Genomic DNA, 16,122 nt, shown 5'->3' on the forward strand with positions numbered 1-16,122 from the left:
ACTACGTTTCTAATAAGACTGCTCTACTGCTACTAAGTTACTAATACTATTACTCTACTGCTACTAAGTTACTAATATGATTACTATACTGCTACTAAGTTACTAATACGATTACTCTACTGCTACTAAGTTACTAATACGATTACTATACTGCTACTAAGTTACTAATACGAATACTATACTGCTACTAAGTTACTAATAAGTCTGCTCTACTGCTACCAAGTTACTAATACGATTACTCTACTGCTACTAAGTTACTAATACGATTACTCTACTGCTACTAAGTTACTAATACGATTACTCTACTGCTACTAAGTTACTAATACGATTACTATACTGCTACTAAGTTACTAATACGATTACTCTACTGCTACTAAGTTACTAATACGATTACTCTACTGCTACTAAGTTACTAATACGATTACTATACTGCTACTAAGTTACTAATACGATTACTATACTGCTACTAAGTTACTAATACGATTACTCTACTGCTACTAAGTTACTAATACGATTACTATACTGCTACTAAGTTACTAATACGATTACTATACTGCTACTAAGTTACTAATAAGTCTGCTCTACTGCTACTAAGTTACTAATACGATTACTCTACTGCTACTAAGATACTAATACGATTACTATACTGCTACTAAGTTACTAATAAGTCTGCTCTACTGCTACTAAGTTACTAATACGATTACTCTACTGCTACTAAGTTACTAATATGACTACTATACTGCCACTAAGTTACTAATACGACTACTATACTGCTACCAAGTTACTAATACGATTACTATACTGCTACTAAGTTACTAATACGATTACTCTACTGCTACTAAGTTACTAATACGACTACTATACTGCTACTAAGTTACTAATATGATTACTATACTGCTACTAAGGTACTAATACGATTACTATACTGCTACTAAGTTACTAATACGATTACTCTACTGCAACCAAGTTACTAATACGATTACTATAATGCTACTAAGTTACTAATACGATTACTATACTGCTACTAAGTTACTAATATGATTACTATACTGCTACTAAGTTACTAATGTGATTACTATACTGCTACTAATACTGTTACTGCTAAGATTGCTATAACAGTACTAATACTGTTACTAGTAAGACTGCTATACTGATACTAATACTGTTACTAATAATACTGATATACTGGTACTAATACTGTTACTAGTAAGACTGCTATACTGATACCAAGATACTAATACGATCACTATACTGGTACCAATACTGGTACTAATATAACTAGTGTTTTGCTCGTTACTGCTATACTGTTACTATAATGATACTAATAAGACAACTATACTGGCCCTATACTGGTACTTGACTGCTATACTGTTACTAATAACACTACCAGACTGGGAATATAGTGCAATGATATTTCTCTTTCCTTTCATTGCTGAGTATGTCTCACCTGTGGTTTCTTGCTGGGAATGGGAGGCAGGGGCTTGGCTCCAAAGGCTCTAGGGACTCCCGGAAAGGAGGGGGCTGAGGGGCTGGTGTTACCCAGGAGAGAGGCTCTGTCCCTGGGAAAGTTTCTGGGTGGCAGGGGCTTGGTCCTCCGGAGCCTCAGCTCCATCTCATCTGGCCCAGGTCTGAATGGAGAGTTGAATACTCCAGGGCACTGCAGAGGAAGAACAGGATAGAGTGAAGGGAAAGACAGGGAATGTACAGTATCGTATAACCAATGCATTATCTACAAATACAGTATGGGAGAATAAACAGGAAAATGAATGTAACACTTTGCCATGCACCAGCCATTACTTACGCTTTACAGTAGTTGTACCAGTTACACTGGACATATGAGGAAAAGAGAGAATTACCAAGTGATTAAATGTTTTGTAACAAATGACTGTTTGCTAGTGTGTTAGTGCTGAGCAGGAACAAAAGCCTGCACGCACAGTGTCCCTCCGGGATTAGAGTTGGCCACTCCAGCTATAACTCCAACACAGGGCCAATGTAAGTTCACACAGACTAAGAACGTATTGTCCAAGCCCTAGCCTCAGACTCGCATCCCTTCAAATAGAGAGATTGGTCACAGACAGACAGACAGGCCGAGAAATAATAATTATTCACATCAGACTGATCCACTGCTCTGCTTTAATTAGGAGACCAAAGCTTTGAGGAGCTCTGCTAGCTAGCTACTATATATGCTAATAACTTCCTTTTTTAGGCCAGACTAGGAGTGGGACTGCCTTCGTGCTACTACTTTTGCCTGGCCACTGAAGAGGGACAGGGCAGGGTGGAATGTGTGTGTGTGTGTGTGTGTGCTTGCATGTAGCTGCTAGTTCCTGGCCACTGTGGGTAGAGGGACTTGTAGGGTGGTGTAGCATCGTAGCAGGGGGTAACACACTGTGAACCCACCTCGACTGGCCACCGCGCTGCGCTGGGGAAGAGCAATGATGTTGACCCCCTGAACAGGGGAAGTAAATCTATGTCAGAGCGGCCACTTGTGTCCAGCGGAGTGGCTGGCGTTAAGGATGAACTGTGGGAGACCCATCCATTTCCTGGCCACCGCGAGGAAATGGATGGGACCATATGCACAGCCCACTACCACCCAGAGACACTAAACATTTTCTCTCTCTTCACACTCATTTTCTTATAGCTATTTCCTTCTACTCTCTCTCTCCCACCGTGTCCACAGCGGAGTGCCACAGAGAGACATTTGGCTAACTATTTTCTTATACTCTTCCACTTTTTTTTGTTCATCTCTCTTCCACTCTCTTTCCTTCTCCTCCTCTCTCCCGCCATACGCACAGCCCAGCGCCATGGAGTTCATTCTCTCCTTCACTATCTCTCTCACAATCAGCCTCTTTTATGCCCCATCTTTAACAGCTTCGGTCAAATGTCACAGTTCCGGTCCTTTTCAAAGCCAATGACTCCCGGGCAACGTTTGTCATGACGCCCGTGAGAACATTCCTTTACCGGAGTGGGGGTGATTATGGAAGCAGGACAGGTAAGTGGACAGGCGGACGGACACACACATCAGAATCTGATGGAAAGATCATGACGACGAAAAGAGAGTACAGGCAACAAGGAAATGACTACCTGGTGGAGACACACCCACCCACCCACACCCACTGACCAGCAACACACTACTTCATCTTCATTATGAGCACACAGGGGTGCCAGGAGAGAGCAGCCGTGTAAACCTCCCACTCAGCAGATACCTACAGCCGCCTACAGCCCACAAACACACACACACACACGTGCGCTACTGGACGTGCCCCCTAAATTATACATCCCCTTCTCAATTACTGCCAACACCACCCCCGCTAAAAGGAACATGAAGGCTTGTCAGTGGCAGTGGCTGTACGCATGGCTCTCTGAATCCAGTGTGTGTGTGTGTACCTGCTTTGTGCTGAGTAGGAAGTGCATCCTCTGAGCCTGGACAGTCTTCTCCTCCTCCTCTCTCTCCATGGCCAGACGCTCCCTCTCTCTCATCTGGAACTCTGAAAACTCCTCCAGATCCCTCCTACACACACACACACACACACACACACACACACACACACACACACACACACACACACACACACACACACACACACACACACACACACACACACACACACACACACACACACACACACACAGAGAGAGAGAGAGAAAATATTGTTTGCAGTTTGTTTAGTGGCCATTTACCCGCTTGAGTGTGTGTGTGTGTGTTTTGTGTGTGTGTCCGCGCGGATGTGTGTGAGGGAGAAAGACTGAGTACACAGTGATCAGGGATCAGGGAGTTTCTTGCTACAAGTGAATCCCTGATCTCTCCTCTAGCAGGAAATACATGCCTAATGACTCCAATCAGGGCTGAGAGAGAGGGGGGGGGGGGGGGTGAGAGGGAGAGAGAGAGAGAGAGGGAGAGAGGGGGAGAGAACGAGAGAGAGAGAGGGAGAGGGAGAGAGAGAGAGGGAGAGGGAGAGAGAGAGAGGGAGGGAGAGAGAGAGAGAGAGGAGAGAGAGAAAGAGAAGGAGAGAGAGAGAGAGAGAGAGAGAGAGAGAGAGAGAGAGAGAGAGAGAGAGAGAGAGAGAGAGAGAGAGAGAGAGGGAGAGAGGGAGAGAGAGAGAGAGAGAGGGAGAGAGAGGTAGGGAGGGAGAGAGAGAGAGAGAGAGGGAGAGAGAGGTAGGGAGGGAGAGAGAGAGAGAGAGAGGGAGAGAGAGGTAGGGAGGGAGAGGGAGAGAGACTGAGTGAGAGAGAGAGTGAAGCCGTCAGTGTGCCAGGCAGTGGGATGATGAATATATTCCATCAGAATAGCCAAGGCGCTCCATGACATCTGCTATCCGAGCTGTCTAAATGGGACACATTAAAAGCCCATACGCAATCTCATTTTACAATCACACACTGTTACTGTGTGGGGTAATAACTTAAGGGGAATCGGAAACAATTACTAAAACATACACACGCGCGCACGCAAACACAACGGCGCAGTCAAACAGGCGCGCACACAACACGGACATGACAATGCGCGCCCACACACACACACGCAAACGCACAAAGACATTAGACTAAAAGAAAAGCCCATCCAATTCATCAGCAAGCGAGAGATATAAAAAGGTAACCATTGCTCATCAGGCTTTCGTTCCCAAGCCGCTCTCAGTTTTCAATTATGTGCTCACAAAGGAGAATATTCATACCGTCCTAACGTAAGGTTACACACACCGCCGTATTGACATTTAAAAATCACCACCATTTCCCTTTGCGTCGCAGCATTTTCATTCCTCCCTCCACACAAGATTAAATGACAAAATAAATGAAATATGCAGAGTAGTGTGGCACCCATTTGGCCACCTGGTGAAGGGGAAATTGCTTATTAATGTGAAAAGATGAAGTTGTGGGACAGTCTGTTTCAGGTTTCTTTCCCCTTTCTTTTTCCGCCGTCTCCGGCCACCGTGTGTGTGTGTGCACATGTGTGCATCGATGTATGCTGGTGGCTGTGTCGGTGACCTTTGTCTCCCTATATCCCAGGTTTATTATTAATTGCTGTGTAGTGGACAAAAGCCAAACAGATTTGTAACGGCTGAAGGGACCTCGATCTGTGTCACGGCTGAGCAGGAGAACATACAACCCTCATTACTTCTGATGGTCATGGGGGGGGGGGTGAGGGAGGGAGGGGGAGCACGGGAGCGGCCCAACACGCGTGACCTTTCCGCGTCCTCAACACTCAACTCACACAGGAGAGAAGTTCAGTCAAAGCTGGGCAGAAGTTAGGCAGAACACTTTTCTAGGGGTTAACCTCTCTTTTAGGAAAGTTGTCTCATGCTCAACTTAAACTGTAGAAGCACATTAATGATAGTTAGCAATTAAGGAAAGAAAATCAGATAGGAGAGAAATATTACAGTGGTCAGAGTGTACAACAACGTATTTGTACTAGATGTTCTAGATATTTGTGATATATTCTTACAAATCTGTCTTTTATGAGAATTTGTACTTGTCTGTTAGACATTGTTAATCTTTGTTTTTGTATGTCTGTATGTGTCGAGACAGATAAATGTGCTTTAAATAAAGCTTGATATGATTTGATGAAACAGGGAACATTTTCATTGTAAAATCATATAGGCCTCTTCATACATGTATATAAATTACAAAGCATTTAAACAAAAAACAGGTAATTAAATATAACATGTGAGTATACATACAACTAATTTACAAAATACTGTTAACAACATTTAACCTGTTTAAAGGATCCAATAGGATGTCAAGGAAATACTACTTCTATGAAAACATTTCTAAATCAACAGTGTTGGATCTGTATTTGGAACAAAAATCTCCTTTTCATGTTGTACATGTGAACTATCAGATCCCAGCAGCTGTTCTGTAGTCCCTGTTGAAACTATGACGATGATGACAGTGTATTACAGCATAAACACATGCATACAGCTGCTTTATCTATATTTAAAATCTTGGGGCATAGAGCTGGGTACGGGTAGAGTGGGGTGATGGGGAAATCATAGCCTGGTGCTTTGTGGGGTAGCGGGGTGGGGTAGCAGGCCGGCCCACCAGTCCTCCAGGCCAACACCGGAGCAGCTAATTGGCTCTCCTAAATATTTAATGACCGTACAAGCCGATTGGCTGTTTTAATTGTTCCAATTAAATAATTCAATAGCTGGCAGGGAGGGAATTTTCAGCAGTCCATTAACTTCCAGTGTCTGACTCGATATATTGACCTCTGACCTATGACCTCTAATAGAGCAGGCCTCAACCCTGACCAACCTGTAACCCTACCACGGCAGAGGACACACAACATCATCGCCATCAACAGGACAAGTTTACTGCAATTATATAGAACCACAAAACCAGAAATCACAAAACAGAAGTTAACCAGGTTTGTTTATTCAACAGATTCCCTCCTGTAACAAGAAGAAACAGCGGATTTCCAGGGTGAGGTGTCAACTTCAACAAAAATACCAAACCCTCCAAAAAACACAAAAAACACAAAAAAGTGATGACAACCAAAAGCAATATTTTTTTCATCACTTTCCTTCCTGTGGCGAAGTACTTCCTAACGAGTCAGTGACTGAACTGGAGAGCAACAGACTTTTCACACGGAGACAAAACCCTCCAATCAAAGCCAGTGTGTACGTGACCTCCTCTACACCCCTGGTGTAGCGTCAGGAAGTGTGTAACTGGAGGACCGGTCCTCCCAGATCTCCTTTCATGGATGTCCTTGAGCCGAGAACCGGGACGCCACACAGAGAGTAAAATCCCTCAGCCTCACCACTCCGAGTCCATAAATTTCCCTCAGCCCGCGATGAGTTAAAAGATTTTGCCACGTTAGAACATTACAGAGAGAATTTATCTGATTATGGCAGTAATAATTACCCAGCTGTTTATTGCAGATAGAATAATAATTCATGCAGGCAACAGGCCGTGGTGGCAATGACACTCCGCATTTAGTAAATATGCAAACGGCTCCCTCCTAATTGCCCAGGCTCGCAGGATGCCCTTATTAAGCAGCACAACTTTAAGTGTCTTCCTGACAAGTGATAAATTGTTGTGTTGCACCAACTCTAGTCGCTTGAATTACAGTGGTGCCGAGAGGTCCTGACTTCATTAGGCTATGCAGGAGGGGACAGCTCCATGAAGATGGACACGCTAACATGGTGAACCCCGGCCAGGGGGAGAGAGGGTAGGAGGGAGAGAGAGAGAGCGTCGGGCGGTGCGGTTAATGAAATGACACAGATGGTTTTGTATGGGGAGATCCGTCAGTGAGGAGCAGGAAGAAAGAGAGAGAGCGCGAAAGAGATGGTCCTCCCGTCGGGCAGTCTCCCGTCATTGGCATGCCAGGCCAGTCGGCCTGCACTAAATGGGAGCCATTAGTAAAACTTTGAATAATTTATGCAGCGGACAGACAGAGGGGTGGAGGGATGGTGGGAGGGAGGGAGCGGCGGATTAAAAAGCGGACCTTTGCGGGGTGAGTGATCGGGCAGTGTGCGATCCGAGGGGCCCTGGCGAACACAGAAAGGATATTTTAAATAAACGTGGCGCTGCGTTAATTGATCGCGGCCCCAGAAGCACTAAATAAACAAGTGATTAACTGGCGAGAGGATGACCTCTCCATGGAGAGGAGCAGCCAGAGAGGAGGGGCTCAATGGCCGTGTGTGTGTGTGTGTGTGTGTGTGTGTGTGTGTGTGTGTGTGTGTGTGTGTGTGTGTGTGTGCGTGCGTGCGCGCGTGTGTGTGTATGTGTGTGTGTGTGTGTGTGTGTGTGTATGTGTGTGTGTGTGTGTGTGTGTGTGTGTCTGGGAATGATAGACAGGGAAACATTGAGATGGCAACATCCTCCTGACTCTCACCGATATCTCCCACCCTTACCCACAACCATCTCATCCACTCTCACCCACAGCCAGTTTATCACAACACATAGTCTGCCTCCCAACAACCTATTTGGTCTATGAATCAGATCATATTTGGCCTATGAGTCCAGATAAATACCGAGGCTGAATATAGGGGAACAGGCCTAATTGAAATCTCTACCTATTTGGCCATTTTGTGTGTCCTATACCTTAAACGGGGAAGCAGGCTTCCACTGTCTACCTGGTGTTTGTGTTACCCTCTCAACACCACAGAACCACTGTGTTTGTGGACTAGCAAATGCTCGTAAAGAAGACAGGTGACGTGTGGGCTGTGCTAGAATCATACAGAGACGTCATGGAAATGCAAATGTAACCAGGTTCTATCATACCCATCATGTCCCTGGCTATCCCACTGCACACATACCAGTATAACCTAGTGTTGTAAGTCTGCTGTAGCTGTGCAGGTGTCTGAGGTGACACAACTCAGAGGTGACAAACCTCATTACTTCTCACCAGGCCTGCCTACCTCTGGAGGGAGGGGGGAGTCAGTGATCCGACGAGCACTTAACAAATTTACATTTAATTTTAGCTGAAGCCTTAAGATATTTTTACCCCCCCCACAAAAATATATTAGCGACATAAAAAAATGTGACTTAAACGTACATTTATTTTTTTTACTGTATAAAATAAACGATGGCATCTTTTTCGGCCCCTGGAGCCGAGCATGTTTTATTAATGCCGGAGCTCTCGCTGGAAAAAAAATCACAGGCACATTTTTTTTATTTTGTCACGTCGTTCGCTGGCCACCCAAGGCACTTCTGAATAGTTTTTTTTTCTCCTTCAGGTTACCGGTACACATGTATAGCCATCATACTCGCCGCCTCTAGATTAATCAGATCAATTCATCTCTGCCCAAGCACCCAGAGTGAATTCCTGTTAAGCATAAACTCTGCTCCTTGTTAACTAATAGGAGTCTCTTGGTGCCACGATACACATTAGCATAACACCCATACCTTCTCAGACTTTCTTGCACACGGCAAAGACTGGCCAATAGGAAGAGTGAGGTAGCACTCTGTAAAGAAAACACATCTATTCCAATAGCCTACAACTTATCCTCCGAAATAAAACTACAAACTGGAATAATGAATACATAATTGGGTATGTACTGAATCGACTGAAGAAGGGATAGAGAACTCACCGGAGACATTTGTATAGTACATAGCTCGACACGGACTATTTATCTCTGTTAATATCTCTGGTATGTTACCTACTTTAGACAGATGGCTTCTATCAGTCCTCTTAATGTATAGTACCTGATCTGTTTGTTTTTGCGGGCCAGTCCCTCCATGTATCTCTTGCGTGCGTAGTAGTTATGGCTGTATTTCCTCACGCAGTAACCTCTCCACCTCTGCTGTATCTGTAGGAGAAAAACACAGCAACACACATCTATAGTTAACTTAACAATCCACCAGTTAGATGAGATGGGACCGAACTGACAGTTTTTTTTTGGGTTGTATTAAATACAACTTTATGCAAACTGGACTGGCAACACTTGCTTTAGAGGTCCCTTGCATTTATGTCAGTTTGACTTGACACACACACACGTATGCATGCACGGTATGGACACGCGCACACACGCAAACACCCACACACAACGAGTGTGCCCCTAAGCTGGGGCCAGATCTCTAAACAGAGGGGAGCGGATGTCCTTCACTCTAATTAGAAGATTAAACAATAGCAGGTAGAAGAATTATCAGAAGAGGGGAGAGCCAGTAGAAAATAAATAAGACCAAAATGAGAATTGCGATTGATCCGCAGTCAATAGATCATTTTAAATAAAGTAATTGCCCGGCTCGCAACTCAAAGTTCTTGTTGACCTTTTTTTGACTAGCGAAATCAATGATGCATATTGGCCGGGTTAAATCTAATCAAAAGTCTCGGGCCTCTTGTAAACACTGTTTTCTATTAACGTGCTAATACATTAGCCTTTGCTAGAGCGACGATGATAAAGACATCGGAGGAAAGGAAGAAAAAGGACTAGAATAAAAATTGATTGAAAAGGAAGTGCCACAAGGGGATTCAGAGATTGTATCTTTTTTTTCTGGTCAATGAGAGGCGGTGGGTGGAGATGTCCTTCACACACACACACACACACACACACACACACACACACACACACACACACACACACACACACACACACACACACACACACACACACACACACACACACACACACACACACACACGCAGAGTTGGAGACTGAGTTTATCACACACAACATACTCTGCGTTGCTCCAAAGTTTACTACACCTGTGTATGCAGCTTTTTCACTGGGCCCTTTTTGAAAAAATAGCGTCTACACTCCGGCACACCGAAACCGGTGGGTTGGACACACTACCCATGAAAATGTCACAACATTTTCAATGTAGACTATTCTAAAACAGCATCTCAGTAAACATGATTGTACTACATGTTGGTGTAACTGTGGCTTGTTTCTTCTATTTCCCTCTCATCAGTTGGTGGGCTGGTGATTCACTGCACTGATTCGACCAGGTTTAAACCCGACTTCATCGTGATATAAGAAGGTTGAAAAATATACAACTCAAATATGAGAGTCGCTGATATGGTCCGCAGTGTACAGTACATGTACAGTTTAAATCTCCCCACTTACAAATACAATCGTGTAGTTACCTAAAACATATATTTTTTAAGAAATTAATATAAATAAAACCAAAACATTAGCACGAGGCCCTATTTGTTTCATTTGAGGATAACGTTTTGTATAATTTGAATGAAATGCTTAGGCCTTTCAAGACCCCCCAGCATTTTACAACAACCATTTTTACAATAATCCTTCCTTATTTTTATTTGATCAGATTTTGACATCCATTCAGATTCCTGAACATATGACATGTTTTACAGGAGTAATAAAGCAGGTCTATCCTGCTGTGAAGCTTCTGTTCTCCTCTAAGTGCCGACATGACCTTTAACCTTTGGCCCTGTGACCTCAGGCACTTGGTCAGATCCAGATGGCTGCACGTAACATGAGCCTGACTAAAACACTGGGCCTGGACTTCTTTATTTGTTTGGATAACTGTCTGTCATAAAACTTTTCCTCAAATTTCTGTGGTTTCAGCGAATGTCCAAACAACTCACTGGTAATGTACCCTTTTTCAATAAAGCATAGAATTTTGTGGGCTTATAAAAAAATCTTTAACAATTTCACTTGGGGTGGAAAAGAGAGGCTATATGGAATTGTAAAATATAAGGTTTCGATGCGATATCCTCGCATAAAAGTGCCAAAGCATCACTCAAATGCAAAGGCTTTTGATTTATAGGTTGTGTGGTAGGAGTTGTTAAACTGGTCAAATGGGACTTATGACGATATGGGCTATGACAGAAAGATCTGCTCTAGAGGAAAAGCCAGCAGAAAAGTTTTTCAACCAGATATTTGTCACAGCTTAGCTAAAAATGCTAATAATAAGGCTAAACATGCTAACTTCTCTCCTGACTGGTTTAGCATAACTGAGTACAACTATTCCATTTAGTTTCAACATAAATGCCTGTGCAAAAGGGTATAATATCATTTCTGGGATTTTCTGCCATTGAAATTCTTGGGCCTAAGTGTTTTTTTGGGTCGCCCAAGTCCAAACAGTGTTAATTAATTTTCGTGATGGAAAAATGCTTTCAACGTTAACTTAAACGACTGAAACCACATATAAAGTATGTAGAAAAGATAATGGACCTATATATTTTTTAAGAATATAATCTTTGATAAGTAACAATTACCAAAATAAAAGCTAGACAGTCAGGGATAATTGAAAATTCCAAAAACAATGAAATTAGCAGTATAGATTTTCTTGATATGTTTGAGCAAAATAACACATAATTGCTCGAAATTAGCTTTAAAACTTCAACATTTTCTCTCAGCTGCATGGCAAAATGTGTAGAATGTCAGGAAATTTGCTTTAAAACTGCTCAAATTTGTCTCAGCTTAATGGTGGACTCAGCGAAATGACGTTGCCACAAGCAGCACCGCAGATATTGAAATGAGCGAGATACAAGACTTCGCTCCCATACAGTCACGCAGTATCTGTGTTAGTGCACAAGTTCGCTTCATGCTGTTCACAGCGTGGTAACCAGGGCACCAAAACAGCAGAGAAGTTGAGCCTCGCGCTTCAACACTCTTAGTTGATGCGTAAATTGACCCACTATACCCTTTACTTTCTGCATCTACGTCAAAATCGCTGAGTCTACCTTTAATAGAGAAATGTGTGGAATTGCAGTGAATCGGCTTAAAAATTCTAAAATGTCGCTGACCGCTAAGATGGAGGTGTCCAGAATGTTCTCTAAGATTCAGCAGCGCCGACGGGCCAACCGCGTCCCCTGCCACACCCCTGCCACGCCCACCACCTAAGAACCGTTTTGATCCGGAAAAAGACCTGAATTTAATTTAAATAAGATTGTCTGATCAAAACTGCATATTAAAATCTAGACTAAATGTAATAAGAATTTTGCCCATCCGATGCAAAATAATACTGATAACATTCCATTACAATCAATTGCTGTATGGTATATAGGTAGAATTATCCAGGATGTGTAGTATTTCTACTGTGCACCCCCACATACGGACAGAGACACTGGTGGTGAAATGAAACAGGACTGCAGAACTACTCGTGGGGATCACATTGTGAGACCAGGGGACTCTCCATTTGCTAAAACAGACAGTGTGATATTTACCCTGACGGACATCTCGTGGTAGAAATTCATCTTCATGATAAAATATGCGGCCTGTGAACAAAAGGAGAGACGGCGTTACATCTCTGTCGCCTTATCCAGGCTCTCTGATCTGTCCTGAGCAGCCCAGAGATAAAGAAGTCTTTATACCTTATACATAATAAGTCTCATAGACACCACGGAGAGAGAGAGAGAGAGAGAGAGAGAGGGATGGAGGGAGGGAAAGAGTGTGTGTGCGTGCACATGCAAGCTTGTGTCTATGTGTGTGTCGAGGGAGAGGGAGGTATAAGTCAGACTTTGTATTGAGGGGACAGGGCTCCTCTCTTAATACATAATGCAGACAAGGCCAAGAAAATGTATGGTAGTCAAGCTGAGAGCTAATGGAGATGTATGATGGCCCAGTGCTCTCCGCTGGGTTTGATAACCAATGACGCTCCAGCCAGGATAGACTAACAAAGGCCAGAATATTCACACGGCTCGCCTCACGCCTCGTTCCGCTGTGCCCAGACCACTGGGGGCACATTTACAGGAGCAAACTTGAGAGAACTATATAAAAGGAATTCATATCTCAAACATGTCTCTTTTTAATAACGACGTAAGAAAGAGGGAACGCTCATGGAGGAAGACAAAGACGTGAAAGACGAGAGGAAGTTTGGCCTAATGTGGAGATGAGAGTTCAGAGGGAAAAATAAGGGTGTTGGTTTTGAGTCATGTATAATAATGAAAGTTAAACTCTGCAAAGTCTGAACTCTGAAGTCATAGAACGTTGTTTTGGTAATTTTGAGAGATTCAATGAGTTCTGTTTTATTTTTCAGATACTGTGTGTGTCTGGTGACATGTCCTTTACCTAACATTAAATCAGGGTTATCCCCAGATTCCAGCTCGTGAAAGCTTCCCAAATGTGCCTGGCAGTTATGCTTTACCAAACAGTCAATTTAGGAGGTGATAAATAGCTGTTGTGATTTGTTTACAAAACTCAATCCAGAGAAAATTATTTGTGAGAGCAGTGGGGATTGGATTTTGTATCAACAATCTGTTCAATTAAGAAGCAGTTGGAGGCAATCTAAACCCTTCCACCATCCCTCCCTCTTTACTCTCTTCCTCTCTCGTTTATGCATTCCAGAAGCGATAGAGCTGCAATTCCATACCATATGACTTCGTATTCCTAAGTGCTAATTTCCAAATGTGTAATAGGTGAATTATATGTCTTCAGGTCAGAGTTGCGGCTTCTGAATATAGCAATTGAATTTTAATGTATGCTATCATAACATAATCAATATATCCGTAGCATTTCAGCGGCTAACGTACCTTCACCATTTGTCTGAAATGTGCCCTTGCTGTGAATCCTCGCCATATCTTCTGAATAATGGTGGCCTTCCTGTGTAGGTGACTGGGAGAAATGGTCATGAAAACATATGCTTTTACAAAGAAGAAATATGAAGAGATTAATTTACTGGTATAAGACAATATGGGATATACTATGTACAGTATGTGGACTAGTATTTCGACTTGCCGATAATCTGCAGAAAAAAGGAAAGAAATATGTAAAAATCTTTTTTTTGGTTGAGTTGAAAGGTCACGATAAGAGATAGTCCACCCCCCTGCAGACAGGACAATGCACAGCAACCTTTACTTAAGGCTTTTCAATTATGTCCAGCGATCATGGCTCCCAGAGCAAGTGGACATTTGTATTCATCATCAAACATACTCTAAATACAAGTCTACTGCGATTCCAGCCTCAACGAGGCCATCAATTTCCAAAAGGCCATTTATATGCCCAGAAAATCAATGCTTATAGGGGGGATATGGTAACCCCGGAGTTGCACTTAAGAAGCTCAAAATGTGGCTAATTAGCCACTTAACACATTGATCAATTAACTAAAGTAATCTGAATTAACCTGCAGTCTGGAAGTTTGTCAGCTGACCCTGCAAAATGGTGTTAGGGTCACAGTACAAGGCAGAGAGTGGAATAGGCCTTTATTTCCCTCAGCCATTTGCACAACTCTCTAAAACCAAGAGGGGGTCATTTCATACTGTAAAGTGATCATTTAGGTTTTGGGGGGTGGGGGTTCTTCTGCGGGGTCATGCGGCTGAAGGTCAATTTTTATTTGGGGTGAAGAAAAGGTGCAGTGTTTTGATAAAGAATACTACAAATTAGGTGTATTCATTCTTTGAAATTGCATGCATGATAATATTTATATTTTAGAGATGAAATTAGGAGTTTGTGTTATAATTATTGTTACATTGTCAAAGTTAATTTATGTACTAGGAAAACCCCTTTGCAACAAAATGAGCTATTTTAACTCCCACACACATCTCTTACCTGAGGTAGGCCCGCACCTGACATCCCCTGAACCAACTCTGTATTTGGATGGCTGCTTCGTTCTCTCTCTGTCTGTTCTCCTCGGCTATCCTACACAGCAAATGCAGAAATGTACGAGCATGCATGGTTCAACCAAGTCAGATGTTTGTTCATCATACTATAAAAGGCATCCGCTGTTGTTGTTGTTAGCAAAGCTGCCTTACTAGCTAGCTACCGGTACAGTAACTAGCTAATGTAAGCTAGCTACAGTAGCTAGTTTTTTTCTCAACTTAAAACAGTTACGCCAGGTACTGTTAGAAATAGTTCACCGTGTTACAGAGTGTAGGTTACAAGTTAAATGTGCATGCTGCAACAGCTGCATTAACGTTACCTGTTTCTGGTGAAATATTCTTCTTTCATTTGTTCAATCTCATTCTGCAACCTGACCAACGTAGCCATGCTCTCCGGACCAAGACACAAGAGTTTACATGTTCCCTTGACAACGACAGAGACAACCGTTTCCTTCTCCATTTGCGCGTCTCTTATGGGTGGGAAAGTTGTGGACACCGGGCGTTTGTCAAAATGTTTTTCTCTTCTCGTCAGAAGCCAACTTGTAAGGTAGTTTGGCCGTTGTTTGGCTGAATAAGCACAGGAAAAAAACATTTGTGTACCAGTGAATTACTAGAGGACGCTGTTGTGTGTGCGTTTATTTTTACACCCTTGCAATTTGCTCAGTCTTGTAGCCTTAGCCTAGCGAATTGTATCAGATGGGGGAAATGCATTTGAACGTTATATGAAAATTATAGTTATCTATTATCTGAATATTGCAAGCATTGTGTAGGTTATCTATGTTTTTCAAATAATGTGTTTTATCAATTATATTTACCGCAAGAAAAATTAAGGTAAATTGATGGATTATTTATTGTATCTGATTTAAATTACAAACATAATACTATATTATTATAATATAATACCTATATTTACCTGCTGTGAGAAAGTCACATGTCACACAGCAAAGGAAGGTGCTGGACAACCTCTTTTAGGTGAAGTCAGGTGTTTTATTTAGGTCTACAGCAAGGTGATAGCGGTAGGCAGTTCAATTGACATTTAAAAAAATGGATCCAGAAAAATAAGATGCATAAGAACAGCTGGAATATAATCTTTCTAGCAAAACACTCTTTAGTGAACTTCAACTATTTGCCATTGAGCTGCCTGCCTCACAACAAGCATTTAGGCCAACACTGAAAATGGAGGA

General features: G+C 42.6%; 1 protein-coding gene across 2 annotated transcripts in view; it reads right to left on the bottom strand.

Annotated features, from left to right (window-relative positions):
• The window catches only part of spata17 (spermatogenesis associated 17), a 64,760-nt gene extending 49,289 nt beyond the window's left edge, over positions 1 to 15,471 (bottom strand). Inside the window, exons 1-7 of one of the 2 annotated variants that reach the window (XM_071415590.1) lie at positions 15,259 to 15,471; positions 14,889 to 14,978; positions 13,874 to 13,955; positions 12,569 to 12,619; positions 9,139 to 9,242; positions 3,385 to 3,508; positions 1,448 to 1,657 (exon numbers count right to left, since the gene is read on the bottom strand). In XM_071415590.1, the coding sequence (XP_071271691.1) occupies positions 1,448 to 1,657; positions 3,385 to 3,508; positions 9,139 to 9,242; positions 12,569 to 12,619; positions 13,874 to 13,955; positions 14,889 to 14,978; positions 15,259 to 15,398 (801 nt within the window). In that variant the 5' untranslated portion in view covers positions 15,399 to 15,471. The remainder of the gene's footprint in view (positions 1 to 1,447; positions 1,658 to 3,384; positions 3,509 to 9,138; positions 9,243 to 12,568; positions 12,620 to 13,873; positions 13,956 to 14,888; positions 14,979 to 15,258) is intronic. The other variant, XM_071415589.1, reaches the window with a different exon arrangement.
• Positions 15,472 to 16,122: the final 651 nt, after the last annotated feature.

This window comes from Salvelinus alpinus, chromosome 9 (assembly GCF_045679555.1).
Source record: "Salvelinus alpinus chromosome 9, SLU_Salpinus.1, whole genome shotgun sequence".
NCBI lineage: Eukaryota > Metazoa > Chordata > Actinopteri > Salmoniformes > Salmonidae > Salvelinus > Salvelinus alpinus.